Here is a 21,389-nt window from a genome sequence, read left to right on the forward strand (position 1 = left end):
AATAAGGAAAGACTACTTTAAATCCTTTCAGTGGTTTTTAAATATCAGTACCTTAAAAAAAAATAGAGAGATGGTCTGATGTGGTTTAGATGACCTCGCTGAAAAAAACAACAGAACAATAACATACAATAGTAATGGTTTCCATTACAAATACCATTACAAACAATCACTATTTAACCATTAAAATAGCTCCCGTCACCAATACAAGGTGACCAACTAGTAGAGACCCACAATACCCATTATGACCAGTAAAACAATCACAGTTTTTGTGATGGATGGGCTAAGTCCTTCAAAATTTGATGGGTTGGAAAAGGACATACTTTTAACCAGTGTGCAACTTATTCAATGAATTTCAGGACAATCAGAGAGGAGGAAATCTGCAGTTTTATGGGATCTTGATTGGTTGAATAAATGTCCTTTGGCACCCCATCACTGATATATAATTCCTTAAAAAATAAATGCATTTTGTCATGTATAACTATACTAACCTTAGAAACAATAACAGTATTTAAGTTTTGTGGAGATTTTCTCTATAAAGCAAAGTTTGTCTAGCTTATAAGAGCACTCTGCTGTTCTCATGAACATTGCAAAACCATAAGAATAGGCTACATAGAACAGTGTTGGAAAATGTCAAAAAATCATAGATCTCTACAAGATTTAGTTGCTAGACTTCAAGATTTTAACTTGTAGAAACTGTTCGACATTCCCTTTCACACAAGCAATTCCAACATTGTGAAAAATGTTTAAACCTATATTGAACAAGATATACTTGACATTGTTAGAGCACACTGGAGGACAGGTTCACGTCTCATCTTTCTCCAGTGAGAGTCAAATAGCAGAACATATCAATTGAAGTGGTTCTTTTAAATGCATTATATTTGGCCTAACTTTTGATTGCATAATAAATGCATGCAACTACAAGAAACGAAAGAGAGAAGAGCTGCCATTGTTTGTTGCTCACAGACAACTTAGGTAACATTTTCAGAACAGGGCTTTCAGAAAACTGCTTGCACATGCCATATTACATTTCATTTTCCCTTCAAGCTTGAAAATGAATATGTACCAAGCAATTGTTCACTTAAACTGAACATGACTAACCAAGTAACCAGCTTTTATCATGAATTTAGTTGTAACGGGGTCCTGCCCCTGGAAATGACATTTCAGCACCACAGACAGCGACTGGCTATGACTTTTCTTTTTGGGCCACCCAGCAAATTCAAAACACAATTTCCAAAACACAAAATGCTAATTGTCCAGGTCTGTCCAGCAGATGCCGCTGTAATAGAAGTTGACAACAGTGATTACAAACAAAGTAAAGAGAAGGAAAACATAGTTTGGGAAAACTTTTATGAAGTTCGTTGTCTGAAAAACCAAAAGAACATTTAACATATTTACTTGAATAACAGTCTAGAGTAGCACCACAAAAAGGGTGATCATAACATATTCTTAACCTAAATCTAGAACATTCAATTATTAATAAAATACTGAGGTAACAACTTAAAATACATACATCACTGCAATACATAACCTCAAAAATAGTTCAGTTTTTTTGATTGGGACAGCACAAATAGAAGCCCTGCTCCAAGCATTCCAAGTCCAAGCACAGCAGCAAACCTCTTGCGGGCCTTTCCTCTCTGGCCATTATTGGAAACTGGTTGAAGAAGCTGAAAGTTGTATTCTGTGTGATCCGTCTTAAGAGAAAATAAGGATTAAAAGAGAATAAATTATTATTATTAGAGCACACAATGTATACTAGCACCATATACTGTTTGCTTTTGAAACTTAAAGAAATGGTTCATTCAAAAATCTAAATTTGGTGAAAATATACTCATCTTCATGAGTATATACTCATCTTCAACTTCATCAGAAAAGATTTGGAGAAATTTTGCATTACATCTCCCAAAACCCAGTATTTCATATTTCACATGCTTACTCTCCAGTGGATCCTCTGCAGTGAATGGGTGCCGTCAGAATGAGAGTCCAAACAGCTGATAAAAACATCCCAATACACAAGTAATCCACATGACTCCAGGCCATCAATTAAGGTCTTGTGAAATGAAAAGCTACGTATTTGTAAGAAACGAAGCCATTATTAAAACATTTTAAACTTTAAACCGTCACTTCTAGCCATAATCTGAAATAATGCTTTCTTCATTCCAATCCCCTATTGTCCTCAAAACCCACCAACATATTTGATTTGAACAGTTTTTGCTTGTAAACGGTGCATGATCTTTGCATATTTCTATTCTGATTTAGGCCAGATGATTTTTTTTACTGGAGAAAGCGGTATCACTGACTTCAAACAGATGCAATGGTTTAAGTTAAAAACATTTTTGTGGACTTGTTTCTGACAAACTTTCAGATTTTAAGGTTCACAAGATATTAACTGATGGACTCAAGTCTTGTGCACTCTTATTACTTGTGGATTACTGTGATGTTTTTATCAGTGGTTTGGGCTCTCATTCTGGTGGCATCCATTCACTGCGGAGGATCCATTGGTGAGCAAGCGATGTAATGCTAAATTTCTTCGATGAACAAACAAACTCATCTACATCTCTGTGGTCTGAGTGGGATTCAATCTTATATTCCACGGTTAAAACTCTCCCAAAACCCAGTATTTCACATGTGTTGCAGCATGAGTATCAGTTATGGTGAAGTGGAATGTTTCTTATGTCAAAAGAAAAAACATCAGGCAAGAAAGCATTCTATTAAGATTCTATTTTGATGGGCTGCCACAATCAAATGTTGAACGCTTGGAGAACAACAGGAGTTAAAACAAGCTACAAACATGTTGATTAATCTAATTTCACATTGGAGATTGATGAGAGTTGTAGAAATTTCCTGGAATGTGCTAGCGGAGAACGTCCTCAGTTTATTTGTTCACAAATGATTACACTTCATCATCATGAAAGAGATTATAGGAACATCTAAGAGGGATGAAACGGCTGACCCTGTTGCGCTCGCAGTATTTTTACTAGACAAAACTATTGTAAATAGAAGCGTCAGAGAAGAAGAAAGATGAGGACATGCAGGAATGTGGACATGACTGACCTTGCTTAGCAGGGTCTTAAGACAGAGAATCTCTTTCTGGAGGTCTCCTGTCTGAGTTACAAGCTCGGAGCAAAGGGCTTGAGCCTCTTTCTTGGGATCACATGTAAGAACAACCTGTCAAACAAAGTCATCACAAACAAGTAGGCACGAAAAGTGAGATACAATAGCTCTGTCTGCCTACTGCCACCTCAGCTGAAAACACTTGAAACGACATCAAGTTTTAAAATACAATTGAACTCATTTGTTCCCATTCATTCAAGACTGTAGTCATGGATAATTGGGAAAAAACTTTGTGAATTTTGACAATGTCTATACATTTTCCTCATATTTTTAAAGTGTTTAGTGTGCAACCATTTGGCTAATATACCATTATTTTAATTGTTTTTATTTCAGATCCACTCCTAAGCAGCATATAAAATCCAAAATAACTGTTGTTGGTTGCTTTACACGTCTCTCTCTCTAAGTGGGTGGTTGGTCAGAATAAAGCAATGTAGACCAGACTGCCACAAATCAAAAGCCTGGCTGAATGAGACTAAAGAAACAGACAGGAATACTTCTAACTGGTCATGCTTTACATAGAACTTAGACACTTAAAAGAACACAACAGACCTCAGCAGGGCTACGTGGGAATCTGCTGATGACATCCTGTAAGGTTTCTGTCAAGTAACAGCACTGCTGTTTCAGGCTGATCAGAAAGTTTAGGAAATCTTCACTCCTGAGAAAAAGACGACATTTCACAAATCACACACTTTGTTCATGAACGTATGAAGTAGTTAAATAAACTTTCCACTTCCTTTATGCTTAGACTTTTCAAAGTAGAGTGCTGCAGGGAAGACATATTTTTGTAGGCCAAAACCCGGAAACGAGTTAGCACTTCCCATTGCCCTGATGAGTTTTTGATTAAATGCCTGAAATTACACAAGCTTAAGACTGTTGTACTTTTTATTCTATTGCATACAACAGTAATTTGCCGTGTGCTTTTTTTTAAAAAAAAGAAGCTTTTATACTCATTTTTTAAAAATGCAGTTGCTAACAACTACAACTACAAATTAGATTTTCATGGAAATGTTAATTTAAGCAATTCAACTCAAATTGTGAAACTAGTGTATAAAAATAAATTCAATGCATACAGACAGACTGAAGTCTTTGGTTCTTTTCATTGTGATGATTTTGCCTCACATTTAACAAAATGGAAGCCCAGGTTTTTTTTGTCAGTGGCCTTCAGCTCATCTGCATTGTTTAGTCTCTTGTTTCTCATTTTCCTCTCGCTAATAGCCCATAGATTCTCTATGAGGTTCAGGTTTGTGAGTTTTCTGGCCAGTCAAGCACACCAACACCATGGTCATTTAACTAACTTTTAGTGCTTTTGTCAGTGTGGGCAGGTGCCAAATCCTGCTGGAAAATGAAATCAGCATCTACAAAAAGCTAGTCAGCAGATGGAAACCTGAAGTGCTCCAAAATTTATTGATAAATGGGTGCAGTGACCTTGGTTTTCAAAAACACAATGGACCAACACCAGGAGATTGCCCCCCAAATCCTCACAGACTGTGGAAACTTAACACTAGGGCTGTGCAAAAAAATCGAATGCGATTTTCATGCACATCTCATCAGTAAAGACGCTCCTGTAATTAGAAGTACATCTCCCAGCACGTGTGTTCAGATCAGGGTTGCCAGGTTTTCACAACAAATCCTGCTCAGTTGCTTCTCAAAACTAGTCCAAAACTAGCCCAATCGCGTTTCCAGGAGGTTCCCCGATAAAAAAAATTGCTTTCCGGGGTAAAAATTTAAGTTTTAAGGCATGGTTGCCTTGGTAAAGTTCGCATTTTAGGGGCTAAATATCACGTTATTTCTATTGGGGTCGCTTCCACCCGGGGACATGAAAAACAACCACAGACTTGGGAACATTGGTTGGCATTTACTTCACCGAGCCGTAATTCACTGACAATCTACACAAAATTGATTTTAAAATCGGTGGCGATTCTTTGTCGATTTTGAAAGCGATTTTGTGTTAGTTGTCGGTAGACTACGGCTCTGTGTAGTAACTGCCGCTCCACCTGAACCAGTGTTGCCAAGTCTGCGGTTGTTTTTCATGTCCACGGTTTGAAGCAACCCCAATACCAATTACGTGATATTTAGCCCCTAAAATGCGAATTTTACCAAGAAAACCATGCCAAAAAACAAAACGTATATTTTAACCCCGGGAAGCTTTTTTTTTTTAAATCTGGGAACCTCCTGGAATCGCGATTAGTTTTGGACTAGTTTTGAGAAGCAACAGGGCAGGATTTGTTGTGAAAACCTGGCAACCCTGATCTGAACACACGTGCTGGAGATAATACTTCCAATTAAAGGAGCGTTTTTACTGATGAGATGTGCATGAAAATCGCATTCTATTTTTTGCACAGCCCTACACTGGACTTCAAGCAATTTTGATTTTCAATTTTCAGATTCTTTGGCAATGAATGTTTGTGGCTTATCCTCCTTGTGAAGGGTGTCAATGATTGTCTTCTGGAGAACTGTCAGATCAGCCGTCTCCCCATGATTGTGTAGCCTAGTAAACCAAACTGAGAAACGTTTTTGAAGGCTCAGGAAACCTTTTCAGATGTTTTGAGTTGATTAGTTGATTGGCATGTCACCATATTCTAATTTGTTGAGATTGGAGGGTTTTTGTTAAATGTGAGCCAAAATCACAATTAAAAGAACCTAAAAGACTAAAACTACTTCAGTCTTCATGTGCAATGAATTTATTTAATACAGGAGTTTCACAATTTGAGATGAATTACTGAAATAAATTAACTTTTCCACAACATTCTGATTTATTGAGATGCACTCGTATGTACAAAGATTATCAGGGACTTTAAAAGTCATCACACCTAACTGATTTGGTTTATTAATCAAACTTTTGAGAACTAATATATATATATATATATATATATATATATATATATATATATATATATATATATATATATATATATATATATATATATATATATATATATATATATATATATATATATATATATATATATATATAGACTTGTCAGAGTTGGAGAGTTGTTAGCAGCTTAGTGGTGGTGGTGACATTGAACTCATGCACTGTGACATAATGCTGGGTGATATACCGGTCCAAATGGTAAACCAGTTTTATGCAAACAGTACACATTTTTACAAAAACAATTCTTTCGCTATACATTTTAAAATTTGTTTATAGCCTATGATTAGCTTTTTACTTCTGCTTATTGTATTAAGGCATCAAAATTCAGAAAAGGTTGTTTTCATTTGTGAAGATTATCTTGATGAACAAAACGTGTAAGAATCATAAATCACATGTAAGAAAAAGGGGTTAGACTTTACAAAAAGGTGTCATTTGTTAACAATGTATTAACTAACATGAATTAACAATGAACAATACACTATTTATTATTAATCTTTGTTAAATGTTAATAAAAAATACAAGTGTTCATTTATGTTCGTTCACAGTGCATTTACTAATGTTAACAAATACAACTTGTGATTTTAATAATGCATTAGTAAATGCTGGAATTAACATCAACTAAGATGAATAAATGCTGTAGAAGTATTGTTCATTCTTAGTTCATTTTAACTATAGTTAACTAATGTAAACTATTGAACCTTATTGTCCCCGAAAAATGTTATAAAATGTATATATCACCAAATGGTATCAACCAAGTGAAACCATTGTTTACTTTAATATTTCTTTCAGGTTCTCTTTATCCTAAAGTCACAAACATTGAAAGCTGAAGCAAATGTTTCTTAAATGACCAATGGTATCACTTAATTTGGTGACAGCATTCTTGGCGTACTTCTGCCATCACTTACAATTTCAAACTCCTGTAATGGCTCACACATACCACGCAATGTTGACAGTGTTATCTTAACAGAGCATTTCCCCAAGCAGCCGTTTTCTTCTCCTAACACTCTGTCAGATCCTGTGGTAAACACTGTCAGACACTGGGGAGTTACTATCTCCTTCAGGACGGAGAGATGGGCTCTGAGTGTCACTTTGTTAGTTTTTCTATGACTGAATGAGTGATAGGCTCTTGTGGACGACTAAGTGCTGGGTTAATGCCACCTTCCCAACAGGCACCATGAGCAGATCCATCTATTTGTATCAGGTCAAATACACTGCCAATTAGCGGATATATTTTAAATAATACAACCACTCAAAAAAAAAAACAACAAAAAAAAACAGCTTAACAGTTAAAAATAACAGTTCTTTTGCTCTAACAATAACTCTAGTATCAAAGCTAATGAGTTATCGCCCGGAAACAACTTATTAACTGCTTATGTTTATATACATCTCATTAGACAGGAAATCAACTATGGCAATGAATGTATCTCTATATCCCTTTAATGTGTGTTTATGGAGCAGCTATCAAAGGAGGATTTAACGGCACAATTTACTGTGTGTTCGTCTGCCCTCTCTGTACCTCCCTGACATGGAATAAAGAAATTACAGATTGATTAGATTCATTAAGCATAGACTTTAAAGTCAAACATGGCCGCCACGCCGCCTACTCGCCATCATCCGTCAGAATCCGGAGCATGCAGAAATGGCACTAGTTCATTTCTCACCTTACAAATCATTACTAGAGCTTAAACCATTAAGGCAGGCTTACATGGAAGCCTTGTCAAGACACTGTTGTCCTGCTACGAGTTCTACAGCACTTTAGCTGAACTACAGACTGTTACCAGCATGGAAAACAAAGTTTGGTTTTGATGTGGATACATAATAAACATGCAATAAAAGTTTAGATTAGCTTGAGGCTAAATGAACTTTACCCGCTGTCTATGTTATTAAGAGGCGTCAGGGTGTCCAGATCTACTTTATCAAGGTGCATCTGCTCCATGGTGCTGAGAATCTTCTTTTGATCCTCAGGATTAGTTACGCCAATCTAAGAGAAAGAGAGCAGATTTATTGTAAACCAACATTTTATGGGAGATATAACCTATGTAGTTTTTTAGATGTATTTCTAAAAATATGTATATCTAAAAAGTATCCAATTCATTATATTTTCAGCTATTTTTTTTTATATTGTCATCTATTAAAAAGGCATGATCTAAATTACTTTTTCCAAGTCCCCCTTCTCCATGATCAACAGGTCACTCCAAGTGACATCATTTTCCTGCCGGTAAAAAAAAAAAAAGACACAGAGTTGACACGAAAAAAAGGGATATTCAATAGAGACAATAGGTATTACCTCAGAAAATCAACATACTGTAGGTAATCAACATTGCAATTCATTTACAAAGAAGGTTTATGGGGCAATCATACAGTATAGCAAATGAACAAATTTTAAAAGCAACCTTCATCTACAGGAATTGTGCTGGTAACACACATCTCTAAGTTAATTAATCCAACAAAACCACTGCCAAAGGAAAAAAGGACAATTTAAACAACTTCAGAGATCAGCTAATAAACATTTGAATAAATAATTCATGTAAACATATTAACAGAAATATAAGCTTAACACTTCCGGTAACACTGGCCCCATAGATTTCTATTGTTAGTGTATTACAATAAACATTTATTTAGTGTAATGGTAAAATAAATCGACTGGCTCACCACCATGATGTCTGAGAGATGATCCAGATTCAGACCATGCAGCAGAAGTTCAATATCACTCAGCTTGGAGAAACTGTAAGATCAAACAAAAGAATGAACCCACCTTTACAATACTGTCATCTGAGCCCAGCTGCTTTTTTGTTGATTTGTAAAACGATTAAATATAGTTTATAGTGAGGACCAGCATATGTGACTTATGCTCTTCTGCTACCCCTATACACACACACACACACACACACACACACACACACACAAGTATAATGAATATATTTAATTACATATACCACTCAAAAGATTGGGATTTTTTACAAGAAGTCTCTTATACTGATCAAGGCTGCACTTGTTTGATTAAAAATACAATAAAGTTGTGAAATTACAATTTAAACAGTTTTCTTTTTCAATACATTTTAAAACGTAAATTATTCCTGTGATGGCAAAGCTGAATTTTTGCCAGCCATTTAGTGTCCTATGATTCTTCCGAAATCATACTAAAATACTGATTTGGTGCTCAAGAAACATTTCTTCTTATCACCGCGAAAACATTAATGAATAGAAAGTTCAAATGAGCAGCACTTATTTGAAATATAAATCTTCTGTAACACTAAAATATCTTTCAAAAGAGCATTTCGTTTCGTTTTCAATCACCACTAGAGGGTGTTACATGCCAAGTCACAGACATAAAGGCTCACCTCTCTTTGCAGGCAGAGGAAGGATCAGTGTTTTGATTGAGAAATTTATACAGCGCTTCAGCTTTGGAGGGTGCATTGCCATTTACAGTAGAGAGATCTGTAGAATCAAGGATCCTGGAGATCTGAAAAGAGCAAAGATTTGAATATTTCAAATTTTCAAGACCAAAAGTGAATTTAATTTAACTGCAGTCTAAAGAAAACTTTTCTATGATTTCGGACATTGGACATCTACCTCAGGGTAATTGAATACTTTGGCCATGTCAGCTGCTGTCTTCCCCATTTTGGTTTTGATGAACTTATCCGCTCCTAGTTGAAGCAGTTTTAACACAGCTGCTTCACGTCCATACTGCACTGCTATTAGGAGGGCCTGCTCCATCAGAATAATATTAAAGTGTAATCCAGGGGAAAATGCAATAATTATGGATAGTCTGTGCTGATAGCCTTGTGGGCAGCACACTAACATACAGTGCTGTTGCACTACGGGTGTCCCGAGTTCGAATCCCAACTCAAGGACCTTTCCTGATCCTGCCCCACTATCTCTTACCCACTTCACTTTCTGACAGTTTTGATCTTCCCTATCTTAATAAAGGCAAAAATGCCAAAAAGAAATCTAAAAAAAAAATAGATAATAGACACAAATGGACAATGAATATGATAAAATGCAGGTTAAAAACAATATAGAGAAATGTAATTATTTCTACACCTTTATTGATGGTCTTACCGTAAGTCCATTATCATTCTGAAAGTTGAGCTCCGCTCCGTGTGAAACCAGCATATTAATCACCTGACAATAGCCGTCTCTGGCTGCCAGCATCAAACACGTCATACTGCTCCTGAAAAAGGGCACAAAAATAAATAAAGACACAACAGAACTGCCAGATGTTACTGCGATCATGCTGATGGCAATAAATCACACATACAAGGGGTTATGTTCTCTGATACATTTATATTTTACATGAGCCATTTATTACAGTAATCTGAGATGTACAGTAATTGAACCAAGCTAACGTGTAGTAGTCATAAAGCATAGTGACTTGCATCATTGGTGTTTTTTTTGCTATAAATCACCACCTTAAATCCCTTGAGAGTTTCAGACAGCACAGAAATTCAAGTGGTGTCACTTCCTTTATACCCGTGTACCAAAATTATCTGTAAACAACATGATCTCTCAGATTTTTAAACCAAATGGATTTTGAATGCAACTTTCAAAATGTTTAATTTGCAAAACAAATTATATTCTATTCGGAAATTTCCATTTTATTTTAAGTTTTAGTAATACATTTAAGTAATGTTGTTCCATTTTATTTATTAGATTTTTTTTTCCCACCCATTATGTTCATATAAAGGTGCATCTCAAATTAGAATGTTGTGGAATAAAACTTGCTCTCATCTGAAAAGGGGACTTTGGGCAATAGTCAAGTTCTTCTCCTTAGCCCAGGTAAGACTCCTCTGATGTTGTCTGTGGTTCAGGAGTCGCTTAACAAGAGCAATACAACAACAGTAGCCAAATTGCTTGACACATCTGTATGGCTTGACTCCAGTCTCAGTCCATTCCTTGTGAAGTTCACTCAAATTCTTGAATCGATTTTGCTTGACAGTCCTCATAAAGCTGCGGTTCTCTCGGTTGGTTGTGCATCTTTTTCTTCCACTCAACTTTCTGTTAACATGCTTGGATACAGCACTCTGTGAACAGCCAGCTTCTTTGGCAATGAATGTTTGTGGCTTACCCTCCTTGTGAAGGGTGTCAATGTCAGTTCAGCAGTCTTCCCCATGATTGTGTAGCCTAGTGAACCAAACTGAGAGACCATTTTGAAGGCTCAGGAAACACTTGCAGGTGTTTTGAGTTGATTAGCATGTCACCATATTCTGATTTGATGATATTTTATGATTTGTTGAGATAGTGAATTGGTGGGGTTTTGTTCAATGTGAGCCAAAATCATCACAATTAAAAGAACCAAAGACTTAAACTACTTCTACTACTTCAGTCTGTGTGCACTGAATTGAATACACAAGTTTCACAATTTGAGTTGAATTACTGAATTTATTGAGATAGACATGTAGTTTTTCATTTTTTTGGTAGATATTTTAGTACATTAATTTAAACTAAAAAAAAATGAAAATAAAACATCTTGCCAAGGCAACATTTGTTGAGCAAACATGTATTTTATGGTTTTAGATCTTGATTCAATGAGAATCACTAGCTGTTAAGTTTAATCATGTATCTTGGTTTATTACAAAAATAACTATTCAATAGAAATTTTAAATAATTTTGTATGATAAACAAAAAATGTACCTCTAGGCTAACAAATTTTAAAGTTACATTTACTCAAAGAAGAGCTACTAAAAAATAACTATGTTTGATATCTTGCTTACTAGGGCACCAAATGAGTATAACCACAGAAGTTCCCTTATAAACACAGGTTTATGATACCCCTGTTTGTAAATCACCCTTAAATGAAACTCCATTCAGAATAATCAAAATCACCATAAAGAGTACTACTGCGCCAAAGTAAACAAAGAAGAAAACATTTTACACCTTACTTAGGACAATCTAGCACAAAAGAGGAACTTTCTAGTCATCTGCATTCAGAGCTTGTGTCACTGTCGTAAATATACAGTTTTATCTACACACACATCACAGTGTGAAACATCACACTCTAAATTTATGGGAAATTCCTGAGGCTATCAATCAACCTGGGTGGCATTTCCCTGAGAACGTGACGGTGGTGAACTTAACTCTACAACATCAGGCACAGGTGAGCAAGTGCATCATCATTCTTCATCTTGACATTATCTCCTCACTATCTACGCATTTCCCCTTCAGTGACAGTATTTGTGACAAATGTGTGCAGTCTTAAACGCATTTTCCCAGGCTGTCCTACAAAAACCAAAAGGAGGAATAAGTAAGCTTACTGAATCAATAAAACAAGATCATAATTGCTGTAAACGGGATTTATCCTTTTAACTTTCAAGTATTTACTTCAATGGGAGTAGGAAGAATCTGCTAAAAATGCTTCTCATATAAATGCAACACAATAACTAAACTGATGTTTGAAATCAGAATCATTTGGAACAACATACTATTGTCAGCACGGCTGCTCAAAAGCCTCACTGGGCACATCATCAAATAAACTACATGAAAGAACGGAAGAGGTAGTTGCAGGAGACTTGCATGCTCAGCAAAACATGCTTTGTGTAAGGTCACTGGGCCCATTGACGTCTGGATTTGACTTCTCATTACAATTAAAGCCTGAAACATAGTCAAAATGTCTGCATGTTAATAACATCTCAGTGCCTGCAATGTTGCTTCCTTCTGTGTCACTCAAAAGATGATTTTTTTTGTTGTTGTTGTTTTGGATCCCAATGACTTCTATTGTATGGACAAAACCAACCCCAAAACCAAACCTCTTAAATGTAAAATATTTAAAATGCCTTTATAAAAAAGTTAAATATTTCAACAATTTATCAATGCATTTGCATGTTCCTGCTTCCCTGATGTTGGTTAATAGTCACATGACACACAAGAAAACATAAAATACTGTACCGCATTTTCCATACTATAAGGCGCACCGAAGAGCCTTACATTTTCAAAAAACATCAGCCGTGAGCCTGATAAATAGACCCGATAATTGAGACTTCGCCTTATAATTCGGTGCACCTTATGGTGCAGAAAATACGGTATATTCTTATTGTTGATATTTTATATATTAGTCATATGCTGGTCTTCTCGTTTACATTTTATTTGTATATAGGGATGCACAACTTGTAAAAATATATTGATATTTTATTTCAAATATTAAAAATCACAATAATTTTTTTATTATTATTTATCTTTGCTCCATAAAATGAGTCCACTGTTGTTTTGGACCCCAATTACTTTTACTGTATGGACAAAAACAGTTGAAGCATTCTTCAAATATCTTTTTTGTGAGATCTGCAGAATAAATAAAGGTAAAAAAAATTTGTAAAATATATAAAATGTAAATTATTTACCTCCAAAGAAAGCTAAATATTAAAATAATTTAATTACATTTGCATATTCCTGGTTCTCCGTTGGTTAATGGTTACATAATATAAATACAGTAAAAAAATATTTGTTTATATTTAAAAAGTATTTATTTATGGGTTGCACAACTTGGCAAAAGTTATATTGCTGTTAATTTATTAATTACAACTATTATCATCATCATCATCATTTAGAATTGTTATTAGTTTGACCTCTAAATCTAAAAAAACCAAGACAACTATATTACTATTGATTAAAATAAAAATGAATAAATGACGCAATACTAAGTGACTACTCATTTTTCACTTTCAAACATTCAATCCCTCAACTTTGAACATTTGGCATCCTTGAGCTTTTATTTTGGCAGAATACTAGTGAAATGCTGTAAAATACGAATGCATGTAAATAAACACATGGCTGTGCTTCACTATGTGCAACAGACTATGTAATTATTTAAATAGCAACCTTTGATTTGATAAATGCACTATGAAATATTGAGATTTCAGTTTTATTTTGATTAACTGTGCAGTCCCTTTAATTTCTTATAATTATACAATTGATTAAATTATATAATCATAATGAGGCATTTCAAAAATTACCATAGGCCTGTGATTTCACACGTGAAAGAGAATGGAAACCAAATGTCAAATTTTCATCTCAGCAATTTTCAAATAACGAATCTGAACTAATCTGAAACAGACCATCTTCCCAAATTATGCCTGGCTTAGTCTAAGCATACTGTTATTTGTTAACAAAAAGATTTAGGGAAATGCAGCTGCTGCAGTTTGTAGGTTATGTATGAAGCACTGAGAGAGCAGAGGAAGAGGATGAAGGTTTGACAGGCCCATCACTGGCCAGCATCTCCCTGTTCCTTGTTACCGATCTTTAAATATTTTGTCTGGATAGGACACAATCACTTTCTCACCAGCCAAGTGAACAACATGCTTGTTGACACTCCAGATCATGTGAGCAGTTTGGCTGGCAGATGATAAGCAGCTGGAAGCTGCCCTGAAAAATGCTTCAGTCAATACACTATTGAGTACACATCACCTCCCAAACAGAGCTGTTAGGAAGACTTGTTTGAAACACTGTCTGGCCAGTGTTAATGTTTTGTAGCTGCTGGGAGAATTTTTTCACATATCCTCAATCAACAGGGCTAGACAGTGCTTGTGACGGATCCAGTGTTAGACCTGGGCGCATGCAGATGAGATGAAGGTCTACAGTAAGGTCTTTTTAAAATGGATAACTCTACACCAGGCACGTTTGCTGCAGTCTGATTGCTCCCAGTGCCCCCTGAAGCATTGGTCAGGTTTCACATTTACTTGCTTCTATTGAAGCCTGGTGAATTTGCATTCAACTTACATCACAAACTTGCACAACACAATAGAAAACAGAATGTGGGTGTTATATGTGAATTTGTTTTTCAATAAGCACAGCAAAGTGAACAACATTTGCGTTCACTATATGTGTGTCACATGAAGGATTGCAAAATGAATCCCTTTAAGGAAAAAAGTGATTGCGAACCATTCCTTTGCTGCTCTGATTGTATTTTGCACGAATACACTGCTTGCATTACACTCTTGCCCCAATCAAAGTAAATCATCAAACGGTCCACCCTTACAAGTGTTTTGTTGAACTAATGATACCATTATTGGATGAAACACATGTGTAGGTTACTTTATTTACTGAACAAGTGCACACCCAAGCCCATGCCTGAACTAAACTGTACACTAAAGGCCACTCATTGTCCACAACAAGATTCAGCCCCATGACTTTTCCAGTCAGTCATTCATGATAAAATAAGAAAAAAAAGAATATAATTTTTTTTTTACAGGTAGAGATAGAAAAATATCCATTAAATATCCATCCAAAATATCCTATGTACATACACATACACATACACACACACACACACACACACACACATATATATATACATACATATATATAAACATATATATAGTACAGACCAAAAGCTTGGAAACATTTTAACATAACATGTTAATGTTTTTGAAAGAAGTTTCTTCTGCTCATGAAGCCTGCATTTATTTGATCAAAAATACAGAAAAAAAACGTAATATTGTGAAATATTATTACAACTTAAAATAATAGTTTTTTATTTGAATATACTTTAAAAAATAGAATTTATTCCTGTGATGCAAAGCTGAATTTTCAGCATCATTACTCCAGCCTTCAGTGTCACATGTGACATCCAGTCGATCACATGATCATTTAGAAATAATTATAATATTCTGATTTATTATGAGTGTTGGAAACAGTTCTGCGGTTTAATATATTTGATGAATAAAAGGTTAAAAAGAAATAAAATAAATAATTAAAAAATAAAATAAAATAAAATAATAATAATAATATATATTCTAATAATATATTTTCTTTACTAGGTAGTCTTACTACTTTATCAATTTAACACATCCTTGCTGAATAAAAGTATTGATTTTATTTAAAAAGAAAAAAAAAAATTACAGACCCCAAATTACTGACCAGTAGAGTATATTGTTATTACAAAATATTTATATTTTAAAAACATAGCTTCTTTTTTTTTTTTACTTTTTATTCAAAGTATCCTTAAAAAGTATCACATGTTCTTAAAAATATATTAAGCAGCAGAACTGCTTCCAACTTTGATAATGAATCATCATATTAGAATGATTTCTAAAGGATCATGTGATAATGATCCTAAAAATTCAGCTTTGCATCACAGAAATGATAATTTAAAGTATAATAAATTTAAAAACAATTATTTTAAATTGTAATAATATATCACAATATTAAAAAAAAATTCTGTAATTTTCTGTAATAGCAGGCTTGATGAGCAGAAGAAACTTCTTTCAAAAACATTAAAAATAGTAAAGTTTCCAAACTTTTGGTCTGTACTGTATATACATACATACACACATACATAAATACATATTTTTATACTTAATTTAAGTGACCTTTCAAAGTCTAGAAATTATAATTTTTAAATAAGGCTGCCCCAAATATACCAACATAAACAGTTATCAGGGGTTGATTTAAAGTAACTTGATTTTTAGTTGTTTTGGCTTATTTTTAACTAGGCTATCTTAAGTCATCTAGAGGCCCTCTTGGAGGTTTGCTGAGGTCCTCTAGTGGGCTCTGGCCCACTTGTTGAGAACCATTGCACTAAATTCCTGCGCATCTCTTTCAAGCACACCAACAGTAGATGCATAATCAATAAAACAGGTAGGCCAATAAAAGCTAGTTTGCATGGAGCAGATCCTATTATAAGGCCTAGCTGAAAGCTTTGGTAACCCCTGTCACTGACTGGACATATTTACTCAAGGAATAAGTATGCCATCAGTAACTGAAAACTTGTGTATGTCTGCGCTGCTATATGAAATAATAAAAGCCCAAACTGACTGTCGTATCAGGAAAAAAGCACTGTGTGCAGTTCACCTTTAATTCCAGTAGATCACTGCATGAAACTGACAAGCACTGAGGCAAATGACCTGAGAAATCACTGTAGTCAACAACAATATTTTTTTAGAAATGCCAAAGAACAAAGTATCTACTTAAGTCAAGTCGGACATAACCGGTTTCAGATGCCAAAAGCAAACAACAAATGGTGCTAATATAAAATCCCCTTTATCCCAATACCAAAATCTGAGATGGCCAGACAATGATTCATCTTTTATTTATCATTAAAATATTGGTGTCCAGGATGACGTAAACCCTGAGACTGTAGTGTGTACTGTGAGTTTTTAAAAGTTTAGATCTGTGTTATGAATAAACATTGCTCATAAATGGCTGTTGAGATAGTAATTCCAAATGAAAGGAGTAGAGACTTGGATGCAGAAACCGCATTCCTTATGTCACGACTTAAGCAGATAGAAGCCAGATTCTGTCAGGAAAAAAAAATACCTAAGATTTAATTTCTTACCTGTTGCAGACATTGGGGTCAGCGTTGCGACTGAGCAGCAGAGCCACACACCTGGAGATCATCTCTTCTGTGGCAGACGCTGCTGTGCAAGCAGCCATCAGAACTGTATAATGGTCTACGTAAGGAAGTTAGAGAAAAACACAGACATACCACTTCATAATCAAATTATAATTCGCTAAAAGGTTCTCCAGTGGTACTGCTCAAACCACAGGATACACATGTTTGTACATACTTCACGCGAGTCTCATATGGCCTAATGATGTCGGACACTGCTAGTGCTTCAGGCACGTATCCGACCGGGAGCAGTCTCAGTGTTGTGTTGATGCAGAAAGGAGACGCATCTATGTTAGGGGTTTGTGTGTTGTGATGATAGCTGCGTTTAGACTGCAGGAGCAGGTCTGCTTGGGAGTAGGATGCAGACACAGTTTAGTTGCGTCTGCGGTGGAGCGGGAAAATAAATAAAGCTCCAGTGTTGGGCCAACGCAATGACGCCAGCACCACGCTCTGTATACCGCCATTATCAATCACTTCTACATTCTTCCCCTTCTGTGCGGAACACAGACCAGGAAGTGGCAGCTGCATTCACGGTTAATTATTTCCTGTCTAAGCCCGCAGCTTCAGTTGCTCGAGACCCCCTCTGGAACTCTTCTCAGTGGGCACAGTGGAAGTGTCTGCATCACTTCAAGTTGCTCATGTGCCGACATTTGACCGTGACCAACAGATGCATTCAATTTTGAAAAAAAAAATTAAGATAGCCAATGTGTAAACCAAAAACACACCAGCAGATTAATTACACGTTACAATGGCTAGGCATGTGCGTCACAAACATTAAGTAATGACAGATGAAGGACACTAAGGCAAACTCTAATTGGTTTCGATCCTCTCTAGCACGTGGGTTGAAATCAAAAGAATGTAAACTGCTTCAATGTTGACCGTATTAATGAAAACCAAACTATTCCCCCTGAAGGATTAAGTCTAGCCATGCTTTTTTGATTTGATATCATTGGGTTCCTTCCCTGTGGCTGATGCAAAACCCCATCCTCTCCAATAAAAACCCACAAGAGTCACAGGAAGGCCATGTAGTGCAACGTCAGATTGACAGCACCTGCTCTTACCTAGTCAAACTCAACCATTTAAATTGAATTCAAATTCTTAAGGGTGCACTGAATATTTTTTATCTTTTTATTCTGCAAGCAAAAGTGCCTCAAAAACCCACACTTGGGGTTTTGGCCATTCGCATGTGATAAGAAGTAGGTGTGCAAGACTGTCCCAGTTCAGTGCTCAGTGCCCTTACCACATGCTAAATCCACACTATCCCTAATATTGATTCATAGTGGTTTGAATATTTGATGCGAGGTGTATCCCATCATGCTCAGGAGCTCATATACTCCAATATCTTCTTGTTTTTTTTATTTAATTATACATTACATACAATTCGGTGGTAATGACAAACAGAAAATGTTGCACAATTTATTGGTGCAGAGATTAGTATGTGTATTTTGTAAAACGTCTGCTATTGCTTTTTATAATTTCTCAGCTAAATTAAGGCTTCACGATTCAATTTTGTCTGTTACATAATCCTAAACAGACATTCGAGAGTTTAAAATACAAAGCATTGAAATGTGTAAATAAAGCTCTGCAAAAACTTTACAACACTTGAAAACATTGGAAAATTATGTCACGCAAATGTGGGTATTAGGACAAGCCCCTTATCTCATGTGAGTGCTATGTTTTTAAGGAAGATTTAATTACTACACCTTTAAAACCAAAAGTAAAGGTGACAATGCATGCAGAAATATCTTAATACCCCCACAAACCAATGGAATTATGAGTGTCTTTTGACACTTTTGTCTCCATTTACCTCTGCTGAAGTTTGCACTTGCACCATGATCCAGCAGCAGTTCGGCGAGCTCATAGTGGGCCACATGGACAGCACACATGAGAGGAGTCCAGCCAAAGCCGAGCCGTGTCTCCACGTCCAGACCTGTTAGATAACAATGAGAGACGTTCTTAAAATATGAATTCATGACTTGTGTCCACCAAATAAAAGCTATGAATACAAGCACTTACCATTGTCTAAGAGTTCGCGCACACGGTCGACATTCCCTGCAGTAATGGCCCTTTTCAAGCTGGATACTTTATCTTCTCCATTCACATGTGCTTCAGAGAACTGCAAGCAAGATGAAAACAGGTAGCATTTTTATTCATACAAATAATCTGTGTACATAACTATCTTAAACTAAACAGCCGAATGCTAGCTAAAATATAACACATGTGGCGAGACGAGTGTTGTTGGACGTGGGAAAGAACCTTTTCTTTTACCTCAGCGCACGGTTTTTTGTTATTATCAGAATACCCAATGTCCCACTCGTCGTTACTCCCATCGCTTTCATCACCAGCTGGAAAGGCATACCCAATCTCGTTTAACATGACTATGATGAATTATTAGGATTATTCCTGTTAACCTAATTATTTGAAACTTCTCATTGATGTCCGACGTAATGACGTATACGGAAGTCACGCCCACGTGTGTATGTTAATGAAACGACCAATGGAGAAGCATTACTCGCTTTCTTAAATCTTCCACAGTGGCTATTGTTTTGTTTTGTTTTTACCATGAAGGTAATCTAGTGCTACTTCTCATATATAACGATAGTAATGTCGAGAAAATAAAGCTCTAGCTAAGTGCAGTTTTAGTTAAATATTTACTGCATATTCTCCTCTAATCTAATTGGCTGATAAAAATATAATTAAAACCACGTAATCATGGCCATAGGCAGCTATGAGGGAGATTTGTATGTTTAAAAATAAAATTAGTTCTCTGAATGTTTAAAACTCCTAATATTAGTGTCTGCCCGTATAATTAAATTTAGACAGTTTGCAATAACGTGAGCTAGGCCTGTGTAGCAGTGAGTGAGGGCGCGTCTGCTTTCTCCGTGGCATGTTGCCAGATCTAGCTATTAGAAGCGTTTTTTTTTGTTTTTTTTTTTGACTAGTCTTTTCCACTTGTTTTGACAATTTAAAAAGCTAATAAAGTGAGAAGTAACTTTAGTAAGTTTATGGTTAGCGATATTTGCAAAAGATTTGAAAAAAAAAAATTGTTCATTTGTTTTTTCATTTGTTTTGCATCACTGGCACTTGGACAGGTGACAGGATACCACATTTCTGTCACCTGTCACAGGATAACACATTCAGGCAATGGCAAAAAAAAAAATCATATTATTATCCGTCACAAATGTTATCAAACCAGTAGATTTGTAGAACCTGAAGTAGGTTACAGAATGAAATATGAATAACTATGCTAAAAACAATCATAAGAACATTAGACAAAGTTATTGGCTATATAGCAATGTTATATAAAACTATAACAGTAATATGTTGTTGCATGACTTAATAGCTAAACAACTGATAAAATTATCCACTCCTAAACTACAGTATTAACAAATTTCAATGCATTAAATATGGTATAATTTAACAATGTTTATCCCTCCAAAACAGAGAAAACGCCTTTCAAAACATCTACATGTCTATCTCTTTTGAAGTGTTTATGTATTGAGTTTGTAGAGATTATTAATTAACCTATAGCACTATTCTTAAACCCCTTCCCAGACCTCACTAATTTTCAAACCGTGGCTACAGCCATGTAGGCTATACAGTATGAGCCTGTGATAGACTGGCCATGTGACCAGCTGCACCCTGAGACACTAGTGTTCCCATGTTGACCAAAGCAGTTTAGAGCATGGATGAATGGATAGACATGTATATCAGATATATTCAAATTGGAAAGCAAAAAAAAAAAAAAAAAGATTATCTAAAGACATAATAAACTTCACTTCAACATTTGCCGGAGTATGTTTAACTAACAGTGTTGCCTATTGTTATATCTGGTTAAGATTGTCAGTTTACTAAAGTCTTCTCTTGTGAATTCATGGATGCTTTAGCTTACCTACAAATTTTTCAGTGAAAACAAAATTGCAAGATGAGTTGGAACACTGAATAGACTTCATGTGATAATTTTTCTCTTTGCAGCATTGCTTCAAAACAATTACATAATTTACAAAGGCTGCACTGGAAGAAGCCTATATAGGTCTGCAATAAATGTCACTCTGCTGAAATTCTTCTAGGCTTTTTAGGGAA

At 35.5% G+C, this 21,389-nt stretch overlaps 1 protein-coding gene across 2 annotated transcripts; it reads right to left on the reverse strand.

The window, feature by feature from the left end:
• Positions 1-1,333: 1,333 nt before the first annotated feature.
• Positions 1,334-19,788, reverse strand: asz1 (ankyrin repeat, SAM and basic leucine zipper domain containing 1). 2 transcript variants are annotated; one of them, XM_052581577.1, is made up of 13 exons: positions 19,575-19,786; positions 19,323-19,422; positions 19,114-19,236; positions 17,253-17,367; positions 10,049-10,160; positions 9,560-9,694; positions 9,328-9,449; positions 8,639-8,711; positions 8,142-8,198; positions 7,855-7,967; positions 3,661-3,766; positions 3,052-3,165; positions 1,334-1,691 (listed from the first exon to the last, which is right to left on the reverse strand). In XM_052581577.1, exons 1-13 carry the CDS (start codon positions 19,680-19,682, stop codon positions 1,530-1,532), a joined length of 1,440 nt encoding a protein of 479 aa, XP_052437537.1. In that variant the 5' UTR covers positions 19,683-19,786; the 3' UTR covers positions 1,334-1,529. The 2 variants fall into 2 exon arrangements, with proteins under 2 accessions (XP_052437537.1, XP_052437538.1); XM_052581578.1 differs by lacking the exon at positions 9,560-9,694 and having other exon boundaries at positions 19,575-19,788.
• Between the last annotated feature and the right edge of the window lie 1,601 nt (positions 19,789-21,389).

This window comes from Carassius gibelio, chromosome B18 (genome assembly GCF_023724105.1).
Source record: "Carassius gibelio isolate Cgi1373 ecotype wild population from Czech Republic chromosome B18, carGib1.2-hapl.c, whole genome shotgun sequence".
NCBI lineage: Eukaryota > Metazoa > Chordata > Actinopteri > Cypriniformes > Cyprinidae > Carassius > Carassius gibelio.

Coding starts and splice junctions, on each gene's coding strand:
- asz1 (XM_052581577.1), bottom strand. CDS start 19,682: ATGTTAAACGAGATTGGGTATGCCTTTCCAGCTGGTGATGAAAGCGAT. Junction 9,695..10,048: donor AGAATGATAATGGACTTACG/GTAAGACCATCA, acceptor CTGATGGAGCAG/GCCCTCCTAATAGCAGTGCA. Junction 3,166..3,660: donor TCCCACGTAGCCCTGCTGAG/GTCTGTTGTGTT, acceptor TTTGTTTGACAG/GTTGTTCTTACATGTGATCC.